General features: G+C 42.9%; 1 protein-coding gene across 3 annotated transcripts in view; it reads left to right on the forward strand.

Annotated features, from left to right (window-relative positions):
* LOC132378741 (leucine-rich repeat-containing protein 49) overlaps nt 1–6,796 on the forward strand; it is a 153,644-nt gene extending 146,848 nt beyond the window's left edge. For 2 of the 3 annotated variants that reach the window (XM_059945856.1, XM_059945854.1), the window contains 2 exons: nt 3,366–3,519; nt 4,772–6,796. In XM_059945856.1, coding sequence (XP_059801839.1) covers nt 3,366–3,519; nt 4,772–4,966 — 349 coding nt within the window. In that variant the 3' untranslated portion in view covers nt 4,967–6,796. Of the gene's footprint in view, nt 1–3,365; nt 3,520–4,771 lie in introns of those variants that run through there. The other variant, XM_059945855.1, reaches the window with a different exon arrangement.
* Nucleotides 6,797–19,908: the final 13,112 nt, after the last annotated feature.

Consider the following 19,908-nt stretch of genomic DNA (forward strand, 5'->3'; position numbering starts at 1 on the left):
GGGGCCGAATGGTCTACTTCTGCACCTATTGTCTATTGTCTATTAAGCGAAGAACAAAATAGAACGATGACTGCTGACATAACTGAAGTTGAACTAAAAGCTGCAATTAGTAGGCCTATGTTAAGCAAGTCACCAAGATCAGATGGATATACGGCAGAGTGGTACAAAGAATTTTAAAAAATAGTCAATTCCTGTCTTACTCCCCACACTGAACTGGGCTCTAAAAAAGGCACAAATGCCACCCAGCTGGAAGGAAGCGATAATCTCAGCTATACCGAAAGAAGGCAAGGATAAAATGGAATTAGACCAATATCTCTTCTTAATGTAGATTATAGATTATTTACCTCCATCATGGCCAAACGATTAGAAGAGTTTCTACCCATACTGATACATAACGAACAGACAGGTTTTATACAATAACGCCAAATACAAGACAATATATGAAGGACACTTCACATTATGGATCATAAACAAAAAAAGTAAAATCAAAGCAATAGTGATAAGCATGGACGCTGAAAAGGCATTTGATTTGGTTAATTGGAATTTTCTTAACAGAGTTTTATATAGATTTGGTTTCCATGACACAATTATTAAAACTATACAGGCACTATATGACAACCCTACTGCTAGGATTAAAATCAATGGATATTTATCATAGTTTTACCCTAGAAAGGGGTATGAGACAGGGTTGTGCATGGTCACTGCTACTCTTCGCATTATATCTGGAACCATTAGCTTAATACATCAGACAAGATGAAGGTATCAGGTGAACTACTATTAAGGGAACAGAGCATAAATTGGCCTGTTACGCAGATGACATTTTGATCTATCTAGGGCAACCAACATACTCTTAACCTAAATTGATGCAATCCTTTGAACAATATGGTCAATTATCAGGATACAAGATCAACATAGATAAAACCCAATTATATAACTATAGCCCACTAAGAGAAATTGAAAGTAGATATCAGAAGTAGAAAGCAGAGTCTTTCAAATATTTGGGCATCATCATGCCAAAAGATTTGGCAAAATTATCAGAATGCAATTATCAGCCTATATATTAAAAAAATTAAGGAAGATATAACAAGATGGAACCTAATTCCTCTTTTTAGTCTCAGTTCAAGGATTGAATCTATTAAAATGAATATACTGCCCAAACTATTATATCTCTTTCAGACCCTACCACTAGAGATGAATCAAAATCAATTCAATGAATAGAACAAGATATTATCAAGATATATTTGGCAAGGTAAAAGGCCTAGAGTTTGTCTCAAAACTTGGCAATTAGCCACAGAAAAGGGGGGCTGGGGCCTACCTTCTCTTAGAGATTATTATTTTGCAGCAGAGTTAGAGAGCTGTGATATGCTGGTGCAACCCATCATATGACGCTCAATGGAAAAACATTGAGGAGGGGATACTTCCCATCCCCATACAGGCAATTTTGGCTGACAACAAACTACAGAGGTACATAAATACTACTGATAACCCATGGGTGAAATGGACTCTTAAAATATGGAAAACTATTATAAAAGAATGTTAACTAGAGGGAGATATTGCAATTCTTAAATGGTGTGCATATGACTTGGATTTTACGCCGAATAAACTAGATGCTAGTTTTAAGGACTGGACAGCTAAAGGAGTAGCAGTTGTTTGCAATACAATGAGAGAAGGAACACTGTTCAGTTTTGAAATGCTTAAAGAGAAACACTTATTAGAAAAACAAGACTTTTATTGGTATTTACAGATGCGACAATATGTTAATAGGACAGTTAAAAATGTAACCAAGGCAAGGACGTGTTTGATAGAGCTATTTAGAAAAGCATATAATCCAGATAACAGTAGTAGAATAATTTCAAATGTGTTTGTCAAATCTTAAAACACATTCAACTTCATACATTAAAACAAAATGGGAGAAGGAAGGAGGGATAATTATATCTGAGGAAGAATGGACAATAATAGGGAGGTATCAATGGAAATGTACCATTCAGTTCACAGAAATGGTGGGAATTTGGATGGAAAAACTTGATAAGATATTTTGTTACACCCTCTCAAAAATCCCATTATGATAGTAACCTCCCTGTTTGCTGGAGAAATTGTGGAAATCAAAATGCAAACCATTATCATATTTTCTGGGAATGCCCTGTTATCAAAGACTATTGGAGTGAGATACACAATGCCCTAAAAGACATCTTTAAATGTGAAATACCCTTAGAGGGTAAGACCATATATTTTGGGTAAATACCTCAAGAATGGTTGAAAAGAAATAATTATGCAATGGTGCAGGTGGCTGGTAAAAAGACTCTTACTAGAAATGGTTATCACAGGAGCACCCAACCTTAAATGCATGGATGGAAATTACAATGGACATTTACAAAATGGAGAAGACAACAGCATCTGTTAACCATAAGTTGGAACAATTTGATTCATACTGGGAAAAATGGTTTAACTACATAACACCTCATAGGCCTAATTTTATCCTCACAAATCATTGAATATGTTGTTTAAAAAAAGATCACTCCCTACTTGTACGTAGTTTTCTCCTTTCACTTGTTCTTTCTTTCCTCTTTTTTCTATAAGTGTGTACACCTCAGATAAATATTATGTGCAGATTTGTGGCAGATATGACTCTATGATATATATGTACAATATCTGAAATACATCCTATGGAAATGTTTGTTTGATGATGAACTTCAATAAAAAATAAATTACAAAAAAAAGGGAAATGGCAGGAACCAGTCAGAAGATTGGTGGTGACGACCCTTGTGAACTTCAGGACCTTTGTGTTCATCTGAGTCATCACCTGAGTTGTTCTGGACTGTCACTTTTATTCTAAACTCAAAATCATCTTACTCAGCTGAGTGCAGGCTTTTGGGTTTGGGTCATTTTGGTTTTTAATTTAGATTTCCAGCATCTGCCTTTGTGATAATGACTTCATATCAACTTTGCTAAGGTTAAAAGCTTGTAATATTTCAACCACTTGAGTTTCATTCTTAGCATAATTAGTCTATTCCTCCATTCACATTGTCACTTATCATCATCTACTTGTGTTGAGTGGTTCTGTGGGTGTGTCCAGACCAATGGACTAATTATGCAAAGAATGAAACACACATGGTTGATGATGTTGAGTTCTTTCTGAAGGTGTGACCAGACTTGAAATGAGACAAGTTGCTAAAATCATAAATTACAAAGGACACCTCTTTCCCATCTCCCTTTAGAGAATTCAGCCTTTGTTCTTGCTACTCCACCTGTCAGGATGACTTTGATGTTTTCAGACTTGGTGCTTTATTCAACTATGCAGTCATTGGTGTTTGGTTCAAAAAACCTGGAGAGGGGCTTCTTAAACTGTAACAATTTTTTCTTCCAAGAAAGAAACAGCTGAATTTCATACTGGCGGGGAAAGGAAAGAAGCCTGGGATCACAGTGGAGGAGTGTAAGGACAGCATAAAGCTTGGAGCTGAAAGCATAGGTCGTGCTGTCCTGAATTACTCCAATAAGGACATCGCCACAGAACAATTAAAGGTATGTGCAGCCTGGACTCTCAAACCAATAGGTTTCTACTTGTTGACTCAACTTTGTATTCCTTTAGACTTGTCTATTCAGCCTTCTATTCCTCTAAGTCCACCTCACAGCTCATACTGCTCCTCAATTTTGTTTCATCAGCAGATTTAGATATATTTGATTTAGATATACTTGACTTTATCTAAATATAGATTGTAAACTGAGGTATTAGCACTGTTTCCTGCAGCACAACTTTTAGTCACAGCCTCCCAATTCAACAACGACCCATTCAATCCTGCTCCTTTCTTTTCTCTTCCTGCTTGTATTTTATCCCAATACATGCTCTCGAATTATTTTTTCTCATACGCAGCTCTAATTGAACACTATATCTGAAAGTCCAAATGCATTATTTATACATACGATATTTATCAGGGCTCTTAGCGTTGTCAGTAATCTCTGCCATCCATCCAACAATTTCTTTTACCCCTACCATCAGGCAAGAGGTACTGTAGCATCAGGTCAAGATCTGTTAGGATGGTAACAGCTTCTTCCCCAGGTCAAGAGAGGATTGAACTCCCTACCAACACCCAGGTCTCATCACATACGAAGCACCAATAGCATTATACTGGTTACTTTTTAACTTGTGTCATAAATACACCTTACTATTTGTAAATTTATCTGATAATATTACTTTGTGTTATGTGTGTGAGTTCTATGTAGTATGTTGTGCACCTTGGACAGGAGGAACATTTCGTTTGATGGTATACATGTGTACAGTTGAATGACAAATAATGGAAAGTGAACTTAACTACGTCACATCAGTTGGACAGCTTAAATCATTAGGTACATTTTTCTGTAAGTTTTGAACAGGCATCTCTGAATCTGCTTAGGATATGGTGGCAAAGATTCACCCATTCTATCAGAACAAAGATGGAAAATTGCTGACCATATTCAGCAAATCAGCCTACTTTTGTGGAGAGAGAAAAACAGAATTGACATGTCAGAGCAAAAATACAGATTTGTACTGTGCAGTCAATAGAAACATAAAATAACAAAATGCTGGAGGTACTCAGTGTGGAGGGAAATGGACAATCAACGTTCTAGGTTGAGATTCTTCATCAACCCTCCACAGACACTGCCTGACCTGCTGAGTTCCTCCAGTATTTTGTTTGCGTTGCTTCAGATTTGCAGGAACTGCAGAATCTCGTGTCTCCATTTAACTGTACAATAATTTTATTCAATAAACTTTGCCTTTTTTTTCAATTAATATCAGGAAACGAAGATGTTTTGCCAAACATATGTGCGGGGACTAGTTAAAGATGCTGCCCTGATCAATGTTAAAAATGAATCCCTGCACAAGCTGTGGCCACAGATTTTCATTGAACTTGTGCGAGACTGTGTCATTCAGATGAGCAATAAAAACTCACATATGAAGCTGTGCCTAAAGAACATAATGGAGCAGAAATGAACAGAACAGATGACTCCACTGCAGCTTGTGCTCAGAATTAAACATCTATTTGAGAGCCCTCAGCACCAGAATCACTCCATCTCCATTTACAAAGCCCATGGAGTTGTTTCTTCAGCATTTCCACTTCATCGGAACAAGTATTACCAAATCACAATCTGTAAGAAACTGCAATCCTGTAGAGAGTGTGCACACCAGTGAAAAGGAAGTCAGAACCACTGTAACCTGTCTTCCCCTTTAACTGCAGGTACGCAGAGCAGTGTGGCGAAACAGACTGTCTATGTAGGTATTCCACTGCTAGTGTCTCCTGATGACATTATCTCTTGTGGATTTCGGCCACAAGTGTTCTAACTGAATGTTTGGTCTTCTAGTAACATGTCTCGGCGTGTTTGGATGATGTAGTACTTGCAGCCAGGATCACAACCTGTGAATTTCAATTCGCTGTTTACTCATTCATGTGGAGCTCACTGGGAATCTTTCTAAAAATCTTTCTTGGAAGTATTATACCACAGCAGTTTTAAAGTAGATTGTATTTTAATTCTGTTTTAATGGCAAGTGGAGCATAGCCTTTTCTGGCTCATTGTGCAACTCTGAGGGTATTTCACCTGTTTCAGGATTGCTGTCTGTAAGCGCAGTGGGATCTGTTATCTGTCTGTATGATGGCTTTACCTGTTCCCACGGCTCAGCACTGGATGAGACGCCAATAACAGTCTGATTTTACAGTAACTGTGTTCCACATTCGTTATATTAGTAGGCAGCTGCCACAATGTTCTCTTAACTTAAGAAAGGGTTTACAGTGGAATTTTTGCCAAATTCACTTTATCTCATTGACTAATGCTGTTTTTGTGTTTATCAGACTACTACAGGGAACCATGTAAACATTATGCATAGCTTTGATAATATTTGATGTTTCAATAGTTAATGCCATGTCCCACTGCAGACACACAGGATGAAATAGGTCAGCAGCCTTGGTCAATTTGGCTATACATTTGGACTTCCACTGCTTTGAACTTTAACACCATATATCTTCCACTGTTACTTTGCAACAAATATCTAACAATCTCAGCAAAACTATGCCCAAGACCAGCTGTGTTAAACGTAAAATATTATCCAATGATACGTTTATTAAAATAGCCAACTCACCACATCAAGACTTTAATGCCAAAGATGTGCCATGAATTCCTCATCGTGAGTCGATTGGAGGCAGCACACACATTAACATTGCAATACGTAGGACACTGTGCTACAGTAGATTGGCTACTTGGATGTGGATCCATTCTGGTGTGTGCCAAGTGTGCATTAAGTGTGCATTGGGCACTTAATATGCATTAGATCTGGGCATTACTACATGCTGTATATTTTTGATAAAATGCACAGTTTAGTGTTCAGATATCAGTTAATTTCTCCAAAGATTTGCAATTGACAGTTTGTGTAACATTTTAAAAAAACGATTCTGGCTTTTCTTCTGAAAATTTGACATAATTTGCTTCAAATTGCTCTGTTTTGTTGTGGATCTGTACTGAAAGTTTCTCTGTTTTGTGGGGTGTGAGAAAGGAAACTATTAATCTAGAATTGCTGCTTTATGAATGAAGTTTTATAATTTCAATAATTCATCAAATATTCAATTTGAATTCAGTGAGTTACCAGACTGACATCAAGCGTTGAAATTTACATACTATTCATTATTCTGACTTTTATATGCCTGTTTAATTGATGTAATGCACTAACAATTTTTCAGATTACATAATCACTAGAACATTGTTTATATCTCAATGAGATTTAATGTTTGTTCATTACTGGTTTAAAGTCAGAATACTATTAAAGTTTCTTTCAAATTCATTCATGATTTTTTTATTTTTCCAAGAATCCAGGCACTTGGGTTGTGTGTGTGGCATTCTTCGATTGGCAACCTCCCTCACTCTCAAATAGCTGATGTACATGTCTGATATGGAGTGCAATTCCTCTCTCTTGAGGACAGACTTCCCACTGAGTTTTTTGACAAGGTGACGAGAGAATGATGAGGGTGGGGCAGTGGATGTTGTCTATGTGGATTTTAGTAAGGTGTTTGACAATATCCCTCACAGGAATCTAATCCAGAATTTAAGATGCATGGGATCTGTGGTGAGTCAGCTGTTTAGATCCAGAACTGGATTGTGCATGAAGGAGGACAGTGACTGAAGGAACTTATTCAAGCTGGAGGTCTGTGATTAGTGTGTTTCACAGGGATCTGTGCTGGGACCCCTGCTGGTCACATGACCTGGATGAAAATGCAGATGGGTGGGTTAGTAAATTTGCGATGATACCAAGATTGGTGTAGCTGTGGACAGTTTAGAAGACCAGCAAAGAATACAACACAATACAGATCGTTATAGATATGGGCAGAGAAATGACAGATGGAGTTTAACCCAGATAAATGTGAGGTGTTGCACCTCAGTAGGGCAAATGCAAGCAGACAGTACACTATTAGGGGCAAGGTCCTTAAAAGTGTTGCTGAGCAGAGAGATCTTGGGATCCAAGCTCATAGCTCCATGAAAGTGGCTACACGGCTCGGTAAGGTGGTTAACATAGAATAGTACAGCACAGTACAGGCCCTTCAGCCCACAATGTTGAGCCAACCCTTAAACCCTGCCTCCCACATATCACTCCACCTTAAATTCCTCCATATACCTGTCTAGTAGTCTCTTAAATTTCACTAGTGTATCTGCCTCCACCACCAGACTCAGGCAGTGCATTCCACGCACCAACCACTCTCTGAATAAAAAACCTTCTTCTAATACCCCCCTTGAACTTCCCACCCCCTACCTTAAAGCCATGTCCTCTTGTACTGAGCAGTGATGCCCTGGGGAAGAGGCATGGTTAGGCATGCCCTGGTTAGGCTGTCCACTCTATCTATTCCTCTTAATAGCTTGTATAACTCTATCATGTCTCCTCTCATCCTCCTTCTCTCCAAAGAGTAAAGCCATAGCTCCCTTAATCTCTGATCATAATGCATACTCTCTAAACCAAGCAGCATCCTGGTAAATCTCCTTTGTACCCTTTCCAATGCTTCCCCATCCTTCCCATAGTGAGGCGACCAGAACTGGATACAGTACTCCAATTGTGGCCCAACCAGAATTTTATAGAGCTGCATCATTACCTTACGACTCTTAAACTCTATCCTTTGACTTATGAAAGCTAACACCCCATAAGCTTTCTTAACTACCTTATCTACCTGTGAGGCAACTTTCAGGGATCTGTGGACATGTACTCCCAGATCCCGCTGTTCCTCAACACTGCCAAGTATCCTGCCAATTACTTTGTACTCTGCCTTGGAGTTTGTCCTTCCAAAGTGTACCACCTCACACTTCTCCGGGTTGAACTCCATCTGCCACTTCTTAGCCCGCTTCTGCATCCCATCAATGTCTCTCTGCAATCTTCGACAATCCTCTACACTATCCACAACACCACCAACCTTTGTGTCATCTGCAAACTTGCCAACCCATCCTTCTACCCCCACATCCAGGTCATTAATAAAAATCACGAAAAGTAGGGGTCCCAGAACAAATCCTTGTGGGACACCACTAGTCACAACCTTCCAATCCAAATGTACTCCCTCCACCATGACCCTGTGCTTTCTGCAGGCAAGCCAATTCTGAATCCACCTGGCCAAACTTCACTGGATTCCATGCCTTCTGACTTTCTGAATAAGCCGACCGTGTGGGCTTATGGAATGCTTGCTTTTATTAGTCAAGGCACTGAGTTCAACTTTATAAAACTAGTTAGGCCACATCTGGAGTATTGCATACAGGTCTGGTCACCCTACTATAGGAAGGATGTTGAGACTTTGGAGACAGTGCAGAAGAGGTTTACCAGGATGCTGCCTGGTTTTGAGGGCTTGTGCTATCATGAGAGGCTGGATAAATTTGGGTTGTTTTCTCTGGAGTGCTGCAGGCTGAGGAGATCTGATAGAGGTTTACAAGATTATGAGAGGCAAAGGTAGAGTGGACAGAGAATATGTGTTTTCTGGGGTTGAAATGTCTGAAATATATAAACCCAGAGGACATGCATTGAAGGTGAGAGGGGTAGGTTCAAGGGAGATGTGAAGGGTGTGTTCTTTACTCAGAGAGTGTTGGATGCCTGGAATGTGCTGCCTGGCAATATAGACTTTTAAGAGACATTTAGATAGACGCATGGACGTAAGGAGGATGGAGGGATATAGACATGGTGTAGGTACGAAGGATTAGTGTTTGGGTGGTTTTGATTTGCTTTTGAGCTGGTTCAGTAAAGCACTGTGGACCGAATGGCCTGTTCCTGTGCTGTACTGTTCTGTGTTCAATGTAATCAATCAACGTGTAAGACAACACAAATTCAAAAAGGATACAAAGGCATATTAATAATAAAAAAGGAAACAAAATAATAATAACAATAATAATAAATAACAGCAATTACACAGAGCTAGAGCCTCTGCAGAATGCTGATGACAAAACTGAGCTCAGGAGCCTGATGGTTGAGGGGTAATAACTGTTCCTGAACCTGGTGGTGTGGGACCTCAGGCTCCTGTAGCTCCTGTACCTCCTTCCTGATGGTTGAGGGTAATAACTGTTCCTGAACCTGGTGGTGTGGGTCCTGAGGGTTCCTGATGGCAGCAGTGAGAAGAGAGCATAGCCTGGGTGGTGGGGGTCATTGTTGCTTTCCTGCAGCAGTATTCGGTGTAGATGTGCTCAATGGTATATCTCTTTTGCCTTTTTTTTTTAAGCTCTGTATGCCTTTGGCAATATTTAGAACTGTGTTCTTCAAGTGGGGGAAGCCGGGAGAAGTTTTCTAGCACAGCTGCAATTGTCACACCCATTGGCCTCCAGAATAATCTCCAGAAACACACAGCAACATCTCACTGTGATCAGCCTCGACAGGCACCAGTGTCTCTGAAAGCCTGTCCATCACCTTTCCACACTGCTACCAAACACTGTGCTTCGGTTAGATCACAGTGCCAGACTACACAAGAAAGAAAAAAAGCCCCTTTCACATCCCCAGATTTCCTACATCACTTCACATTTAATGACTGACTTGGGACATAATCAATCTGTGCAGATCAAGGTATTAATACAGGAAATGGTCTCAACTCTTGGTTAAAGGTGAGATATTGACCAGAACACCAGAAAACCATGTCCATTATGAGTCTGTTTAACCCACCTTGGAGCACTGACACAAGAAAACAGAGTCCCTTATCGGGGACCCCACCATCATGGTGTGGGCCATGCTCTCTTCTCACTTAACACAAAGTACACTGCAGATGCTGTGGTCAAATCAAGACGTACAAACAAGCTGGATGAACTCAGCAGGTCGGGCAGCATCCGTTGAAAGGAGCAGTCAACGTTTCGGGTTGAGACCCTTCGTCAGGACTAAAGAAGGGGGGCAGGAGCCCTATAAAGAAGGTGGGGGGAGGGTGAAAAACCAATCAGTGGAAAGATGAAGGGGTGGGGAGGAGATAGGCAGGAGAGGTGAAGAAGGAATCTAAGGGGAAGAAGGCAGAGTCATGAGAGGTGATAGGCAGCTAGAAGAGGAGAGAGTGAAGGTGGGATGGGGGAAGGGAGAGGGAGGAAATTACCAGAAGTTGGAGAATTCGATGTTCATACCAAGGGGCTGGAGACTACCCAGACAATATATGAGATGTTGTTCCTCCAACCGAAGTTTGGCCTCATCATGGCAGTAGAGGACATATCCCAATATCCCAATGGGAATGTGAAGGAGAGTTGAAGTGAGTGGCAACCGGGAAGTCCTGTCTATTGTGACGGACGGAGCGTAGGTGCTCGACGAAGCGATTCCCCCAATCTGCGTTGGGTCTCGCCGATGTAGAGGAGGCCGCACCGGGAGCACCGGATGCAAGAGACTCACAAGTGAAGTGTTTCCTCACCTGGAAGGACTGTTTGGGGTCCTGAATGGTGGTAAGAGAGGAGGTGTAGGGACAGGTGTAGCACTTACGCTTGCAGGGATAAGTGCCAGATGGGAGATCTGTGGGGAGGGACATGTGGACCAGGCAGTCGTGAAGGGAACGATCCCTGCGAAAAGCAGAGAGGGGTAGAGAGGGAAAGATGTCCTTAGTGGTGGGGTCCTGTTGAAGGTGGCGGAAGTTGCGGAGGATAATATGCTGGATCTGGAGGCTGGTGGGGTGATAGGTGAGGACAAGGGGGACACGGTCCCTGTTGTGGTGGCGGGAGGATGGGGTGAGGGCCGAAGTGCGGGAAATGGAGGAGATGCGGGTGAGGGCATCATTGATGACGGCAGAAGGGAAACCACAATTCTTAAAAAAAGAGGACATTCAAGATGTCCTGGAATGGAAAGCCTCATCCTTGGAGCAGATGCAGCAGAGACGGAGGAACTGGGAATAGGGAATAGAATTTTTGCATTTGGCAGGGTGGTAAGAAGTATAATCAAGGTAGTTATGGGAGTCAGTGGGTTTATAAAAGATGTCAGTGGGCAGTCTATCTCCAGAGATGGGGACCGAGAGATCAAGAAAGGGGAGAGAAGTGTCCGAGATGGACCAAGTGAATTTGAAGGCTGGGTGAAAGTTAGAGGCAAAGTCGATGAAATTGACAAGCTCAGCATGGGTGCAGGAAGCAGCACCAATGTAGTTGTCAATGTATTGAAGGAAAAGTTAGGGAGCAGTACCAATATAGGTTTGGAGCATAGACTGTTCCACATAACCCATGAAGAGGCAGGCATAGCTAGGGCCCATGCAAGTGCCCATAGCTACACCCTTGGTTTGAAAAAAGTGGGAAGAGCAGAAAGAGAAGTTATTAAGTGTGAGTACCAGTTCCGCCAACTGGAGGAGTGTGGTGGTGTTGGGGAACTGGTGAGGTCTATTGTTCAGAAAGTAGCGGAGGGCTTTGAGGCCTTCTTGATGGGGGATTGAAGTGTATAAGGATTGGACATCCATGGTGAAAATGAAGCAGTCGGGACCGGGGAACTGGAAGTTATTAAAGAGGTGGAGGGCATGGGATGTATCCCGGATGTAGGTAGGGAGGGATTGAACTATGGGTGACAAAATGGAGTCGAGGTTGGCAGATACAAGTTCGGTGGGACAGAAGCAGGCTGAAACTATAGGCCTACCAGGACAGTCAGGCTTATGGATCTTGGGGAGGAGGTAAAAGCGAGCAGTGTTGGGTGTGGGAATTTTGAGTTTGTTGGCTGAGGATGGAAGGTCTCCGGAGTTGATAAGGGCAGTGATGGTACGGGAGACAATGGTTTGATGTTTTCTGGTGGGGTCATGTTCCAGGGGTAAGTAAGAGGAGGTGTCAGAGAGCTGCCGTTTGGCCTCAGTGAGGTAGAGGTCTGTCTGCCAGACCACCACAGCAACACCTTTGTCTGGTGAGGTTAGGATTAGTGCGGAGAGAGTGGAGGGCAGTGCGTTTAGAGGGAGTGAGGTTGGAACAGGAGAGAGGAGTGGTGAAGTTGAGACGGTTGATGTCTCGGCGACAGTTGGGGATGAAAAGATCGACTGCAGGTAGAAAGCCCATCAGGAGGAGGAGGGTTAAAGACGGGAGAAGGGGTCATCAATAGGGGGAGGGGAATCCTTGTTAAAGTAGTAGGCTCGGAGACGTAAGCGACAGAAGAAGAGTTCAGCGTCATGCCGGGCACGGAACTCACTGAGGTGTGGACACATTAGTGAGGTGAGGTCCTTGCTAAGCACAGAATGCTCTGCCTCAGACAGGGGAAGGTCAGAGGGGATGGTGAAGCCATAGCAAGGTTTGGGGCTGGGGTCAGAGGAGGGTAAAGAGTGGGAGATCTCAGGAGGGAGAGGAGAGTTGGGATGTTCAGGGAGAGCGGGCTGAGGGGAGGATGAGGGATCAGAGGAATGGAGGGGAGATGAGGGGTGGAGGAAGGGTTGGGAGTCGCAGGGAGAATAGGGGTGGCAGAGGAATAAGACGAGCGGTAGGACCCAGTGGCAGTAATAACGGTCCCGGTCTGGATAGGGTCAGGATCTCGGTCCGAGCTGGATCTAGAGCTGGGGGTGTCGGAGTCTGTGGCCTGCAGGGTGCCAGAACTGAGGTCCAAGTCTGAAGCGAGTGAGTCCGTGGCGCACTGGGGGCTGAAACCCATGTCCAGGAGGCCGTGGTTCCAGTCAGGGTTAGAGTCAGCGGCGGATGGGTCTCTTCTCACTGCTGCCATCAGGAAGTGTTAGGTCCCACATGACCATGTTCAGGAACAGTTACTACCCTCAAACCATCAGGTCCCACATGACCATGTTCAGGAACAGTTACTACCCTAAAACCATCAGGCCCCACACTACCAGATTCAGGAACAGTTACTACCCTAAAACCATCAGGCCCCACACTGCCAGATTCAGGAACAGTTACTACCCTAAAACCATCAGGCGCCACACTACCAGATTCAGGAACAGTTACTACCCTAAAACCATCAGGTCCCACATGACCATGTTCAGGAACAGTTACTACCCTAAAACCATCAGGCCCCACACTACCAGATTCAGGAACAGTTATTACCCTAAAACCATCAGGTTGCTCACCACCAGGTTCAGGAATGGTTATTACCCTACAATCATCAGGCTCCCCAGCCAGCATGGATAAACTCACCCATCTCAGCACTGAACCAATTCCACAACCTACAGACTCATGTCCAAGGACCCTACAACTCATGTTCTCAGTTTTTTTTAAACTTCCACAGTTTGCCTTGCACATTGCTTGTTTCCAGTCTTTGTCTCTTTATGTGTAAATTTTTTGTAGGATTCTATTGTATATCTTTATTTTCCAATAAATGCCTGCAAGAATATGAATCTCAAGGTAGAATATGGTAACTTGCTGTACATGCATGTATCTGTTAATAAATTTACTTTGAACTTTGAACATGGAGAGGCAGAGAGCCCCCAGCTTGAACATCAATGTTCAAAAAAATCTTTAGCAGCTCAAAGCTCAGGTCCTGGACTGGGTTTTAACTTTAAGAAGTGCAAGTAATGAGTGTACAGGTGAAACACAAGCTGTTTGCTAATTTGTGATCATTGAAAATGACTGGACAGTAACTTGGGTGTCTTCCTTTCATAACTGGGTCCTGGTAGAATTCTAGTTAGTCCACAGCAGGAACATTCTTGTAGTTCTTGTCACCACATGAGAGGGACGACATGATTACACTACAGAAGATTCATCAGAATATCGCCTGGGATGTCGTGTTTCAGTTATGGGGAGAGACTTGATAGGAGCATTTGTTTTCTGTCAAGGAGGAGGGACTGAGGAGGAACTTGACAGAAGTTTACAAAATTCTGAAGTATAGATAGGGTAGATGGATGCATGACAGATGTGGAAGATCAGAGGTTGTACAAGGTTTCAAAGCGATCTGTCACCCGAAGGCTGAATGCAGAGTTGAGTGCATGGACTGAGGAGACGGTGAAGGCAGGTAATCTCACTACAATTAAATGGTATCTGGAAAAGCAGTTAAAAATCACCAGTGGTTACAAGGCTATGGAACAAGTGCCGGTAAAAGGGACTTGTGTATTGGGATCAGTGTTGGACATGATGGACCAAAGGCCCTGTTTCCATGAGTGAGCAATGCTAACATGGTCTTTTACAGGTACACATCCTTTTTGCCTGTGTGATCGGACTGTTTATCAGTTGGCCATTTGTAATCTATATTTAACATCTAGAGCTGTTTGCTGAACCAAAGAATCAGTAGGTTTTTGCTGTGTTTCCTTCTCTCCAGAAACACGAGAGAATCAATGAAAAACTACACACAACAAAGAAAGACAATCGACCAATATGAAAATACAGAAACAGAAAAAACAATAATAAATAAATAAGCAATAAACATCAAGAGCATGAGATGAAGAGTCCTTGAAAGTGAATCAACAGGCTGTGGTATCAGCCTGATGTTTGAGGGGTAATAACTGTTCCTGAACCTGGTGGTGTGGGACCTGAGGCTCCTGTACCTCCTCCCTAATGGCAGCAGCGAGAAGAGAGCACGGCCTGGATGGTGGGGGTCTCTGATGATGGATGCTGCTTTACCCCATGATGGACTGGGCTGTATTTACTACTTTTTGTAGGATTTTAAGTTCAAGAGCATCGGTACTTCTGTACCAGACCATGATGCAGCCAGTCAATATACCCTCCACCACAAATCTATAGAAGTTTGTCAAAACTTTAGATGTCATGCCGAATCTTTGCCAATTTCTAAAAAAGCAGAGGAATGCTTTCTTTGTAATGGCATTACAAAGTCATAATTATGAAGTCCCTCCTTGCTAATGGTAGATCTACCTCCTCTCCTTTACTCTCCTTAGATCCACTATCCTTTTCCTTCTCATCCGATAACCCCTTTCCATATAAGGTCGGCAAAAATGTCTCCACTAAATCAACACTGGACTCATTTAAACTGGTTCCTTTCTCAGCCGCGTTTCTAGATATGCTGCAAGTGATTGCGCATGCAGGATAAATCTTGGAATCTATGGGCGGGTCCTCAGCATTTACAGGCTTACTTGTCAGCTTCACTGCTGAATGCACGTCACCACCTGCCAAATCATTACCAAGTAGGACGCCCACGCCGTCCATCAGTAGTTTCGACTGCTCCCCTATTTCGACTGGTCCAGATACCAGGTCACATTTCAGAAATATCCTGTGCAAAGGTACAGCCTCGGTCCCTTTTCCGATACCTCTTAACACAACCTCCCCAGTCTCAGTCTCAGGACCAAAATCTACCATTTTCCTTAGAATCAATGACTGATCAGCCCCAGTATCCCTCCAGATCCTCACTGGAACTGGGGTTTCTCCCTCCTTCACAGACACCATTCCTTCCGAGATAAACTTCTCACACCCATCTTGTGCTCTATCTACCTTTGCCTTCTCCATCGATCTGCTGACCGACTCAATGCAACCTGTAGGGATTGCTGTTTTCCCTTTTCCCGTCTCCTTCTTCAGAGCAAAGTACTTAGATGCTATATGACCAGCTTTCCCACAATTATAACACGTAAAGTTGGGAACCTTCCTGCCAGCCTGTTTTCCCTCCTCCTTACCTTTTCCACTATCTCCCGACTTATTCTCTGTCTTAGCCGATGGGCTTTCTCTACCGTCCCTACTGCCTCTCTGGTAGCTCTTGTTTGAGGAAAACTTTGACTTGTGGGTTAAAGCATACTCTTCTGCTAACTTGGCAGTCACAGGCAGAGTCTCTGTCTCCTTCTCATCCAAGTACGTCTTCATACTCTCAGGGATACAACCTTTGAACTGCTCCGTCAGTATTAACTGTAATAGTTTATCATAATCTCCAACAACCCCTTTTGAGGCGCACCAACGCTCACAATACATTTGCATCTCACGGGCAAACTCTAAATACATGTGGTTCCACGGCTTTCTCAAGTTCCGGAACTTCTGCCGGTATGCCTCTGGCACCAACTCGTAAATCCTCAGTACAGCCCTTTTTACTTCCTCATAATCCCCAGACTCATCCATGGACAATGCCAAATACGCTTGCTGAGTCTTCCCCCTAAGTACGCTCTGTAACAGAACAGCTCATTTTCTCTCAGGCCAGTTCTGATTCACAGCCACTTTCTCAAAATGAAGGAAGAACTTATCCATCTCCTCGAATGGAGGTACCAACTGGATCTCCTGACCAATCTTGAACCCCTCATTTGGGTCAGCTTCCCGGTCTGTTCCCTGCGATGCCTTTAACTTCTCCATTTCCAGCTCATGCTGCCTCTCTTTCTCTCTTTCCTCCCTCTGCCTTTCAGCTTCTTCTCTCTGCCTTGCAGCCTCCAACTCCTTTATCTGGAACTCATGCTTCCTTTTCTCCTTCTCCGCAGCCAACCTTAATCTTTCCATCTGTAACTGAACCTCACCCTCGACTGGTTTCCTCTCAGGGAACAGGTCCAATGCCCCCGACGGAAACACACCTTGGGATACATAATACTCAGCTATTGCTCTCTGTATTTCCAATTTTCTCATCGCCGGTTTCACACTGAGAGATTCAATGGTCTCGCAAAGCTCACCAATTCCATCTTCCTGGCATCCTCTAATGCCCCCGAAGTCGGTTTTTTTAGAAGTTTGTCTATTTCCATCTCTGCTGGTTTCCCGTCTGGTTATCCACACAACCAAAGCAGATAAGGGACTATTATCTCGATTCACTGCCCCCCCCCCCAATTTGGTATCAAATCTCGAGACGAGGCCCCAATTTGTTACATACCCTGTAACTGGGTGTCAGACCAGCAAAGGTAGAAGTATCTGTTGGAGTCTGGTGGTACTATATTCAAAAGTGTTTATTAGTAAAATAAGCAAAACAATACCAATAATGCAAATATACATATAACACAAGTTAGCAGTAATAAACCTAAAAGTGTAGGAATAATATTAAGCAATAATAAACAAGCTCTATCGATGTCTAGGGGTAAATGAATTGTCATAGAAAAGTATAAAGTTCAGTTCAGTTCATGAGTGCTGAGGTAGTTAAGCTTTGTTGTGTTGAAATCGTTGGAGAGAGAGAGAGACAGAGAGCGAGAGATTAAGCAGCTGCAGTCAGCAAACCTTCCTGTTGCATTTTGATTCCATTGCACCGTTGTTGTGGTGGTCATTCAGCTATGACCCCTCCGTCCTTCTGCTAGACCATTCTTCTGTGGAGGACTCGTCACTCTGGCATGAGTGGACACACACCCGTCCCCACCGGCCCTGCTGTAACACTGTGAGTTTTACTGACCGATCTCCTGGTTCGGTCTCCGAAGCCCCCCACCTTTCCTGTGGGTTCCAACACTCAGTCAGTGTCCACTGGTGTGGCTTGAAGGGTGTCTCTCCAGACCTGTCTTTTTATCCCCACTCACGGGGTCTCTGCTATCCATCAATTCTGAATGACTGTGTCCATCAAATCAGGCCACTCCTGCTGTCTCCTGAGGAATGTTAACGAGCAAAGTAACGTTCTTGTAGTGTAAGTAAATAACCCAGGAAGAGTCATAATAAATCAACAGTCTCTCTCTCTCTCTTATCTGTAGCGTATGTTCGTGCCTGTGTTTCATCTCTCTCTGTCATGAGCAGCATAACAACAGCAATAGTTCGTAGTTCTCGGGGGGGGGGGGTTGGGAATGGTTAACTCTGCACCCCATTGTCCATCAGGTCTGTTCATCACTCATAACAGCATCAATGTGCTGGACCTAGGACAGATCCTCTGAAATTTGGCTGACCCACATTACCTCTGTTTCCCACAACTGGCTCATTCACCTCTGGATTCCTCCTCTTGAAGTCAATAATCAGCTCCTTGGGCTTACTGCCATTGAGTGAGAGGTTGTTGCTGTGGCACCACTCAGCCAGATTTTCAATCTTCCTCTCATATGCTGATGTCACCACCTTTGATGGTGTCATCAGCATAATTAAATCTGGTATTGGAGATATGCTTAGCCTCACAGTCATAAGTATAAAGTGAGTAGAGTAAAGGGCTAAGCACACAGCCTTGAGCTGTACCTGTGCTGGTGAAGATTGTGGAGGAGTAAAGAAAATCTAACACAGCAACTACCACTTTAAAACTCGGACTTTCACTTTATGGTTCAAAGCAATTCAATTGCAATAGTGTAAAATGCAAATAAAAAGCCAATTACAGTGTTTACAAGTTATGGTGTTGAAGTACACTGATGTTTTTTTTCCACTGCCTGGATTAATAGACATTTACCCAATGACACTGGACTGCAGACTCTTTCACAGTCATTAACTGGTAATATTAGCTGTAGAGATCAATTTAGTGGCTAACACAAAATAGCAGCTCCCAACACTGTACAAAATTCAGATTTTGTGAATCAGAAGTTTGATACAGCCTTCAATTGATTGGGAACATTCAGGTTGCAACCTGAATGTTCAATTTCAATTTATGGAAACAAATTTTATACAGGTACAAATAACTAAGTTTTAAACACATGATGCAAACACAACAGACTGAAAGAACAGAACTCATCATTTTTTTCCATTCTAAACCATTTGTGCACAGTGCCAGCATGAAAGGTTTACAAAAGGTTTATTTTTGTCACATTTGTATCAGAACATACAGTGAAATACGTTGTTTTGTGTCAATGACGAGCACTGTCTGAGATGAGCTGGGGGCAGCCCACAGGAGTCACCGCACTTCTGTTGCCAACATAGCATGCTCACAACTTACTAACTGTGCATTAACATTTCAGTAATTTTTGAGTAGGAGACAGAAAACTCTAATTTTAAACCCCCGCTGCCTTGTGACCATACCCACCCAAGGAAAAGGCCTCGGGAGTAAACCCCAAGAAAGAAATCCGGAGCCAGGGTCCTTAAGGCTGTTTGATGTTGTTTACAACTTCACTTTGGCAACCTCTGCAATGACACTGGTGCCAAGGTGTATTGGCACTTGCCCTTCCCTTGGACTACATCAGTGACATGGAGAGAGGGAATCCACTACAGGGGCAACAGCTGGTTCTACAAATCTTCCTGCCCTGGCTTGCACTTTGGAGAGGACACAGTCCACCAGAGGCACAAACCATGATCCCCTGGTTTGTCGATCGACAGCTGCCTACTGCTAATATTTGAGTAATATTGTAAACATATTGTTTGATTAAGCGTTCTTTGTTATTTACATAATGCATTGTGGGTTATATAAATGTCATTATGTCACCATATCACAAGTGCATCTTACTTTAAGTGGGAACGAAGTTAGACTTGTACTAGGACTCCTTGTTTTTCTTCCAATTAGTGTTATGTTTTTGGAGTGGCAACTAAGAAAATAGAGGCTGCTGGGCCTTCTTCATAATGGCATTAATGTGTTGGACCCAGGACAGATCCTCTGAAATGATAGCTTGGAGGAATTTAAAGTTGCTAACCCCCTCCACCTCTGATCCTCTAATGAGGTTTGGTTCATGGACCTCTGGTTTTCTCCTCCTGTCGTCAACTATCAGCTCCCTGGTCTTGCTGACATGAGTGAGAGGTTGTTGTTATGGCACCACTCAGCCAGATTTTCAATTGCACTCCTATATGCTC

The sequence above is a fragment of the Hypanus sabinus genome, chromosome 21 (assembly GCF_030144855.1).
Source record: "Hypanus sabinus isolate sHypSab1 chromosome 21, sHypSab1.hap1, whole genome shotgun sequence".
Classification (NCBI taxonomy): Eukaryota; Metazoa; Chordata; class Chondrichthyes; order Myliobatiformes; family Dasyatidae; genus Hypanus; species Hypanus sabinus.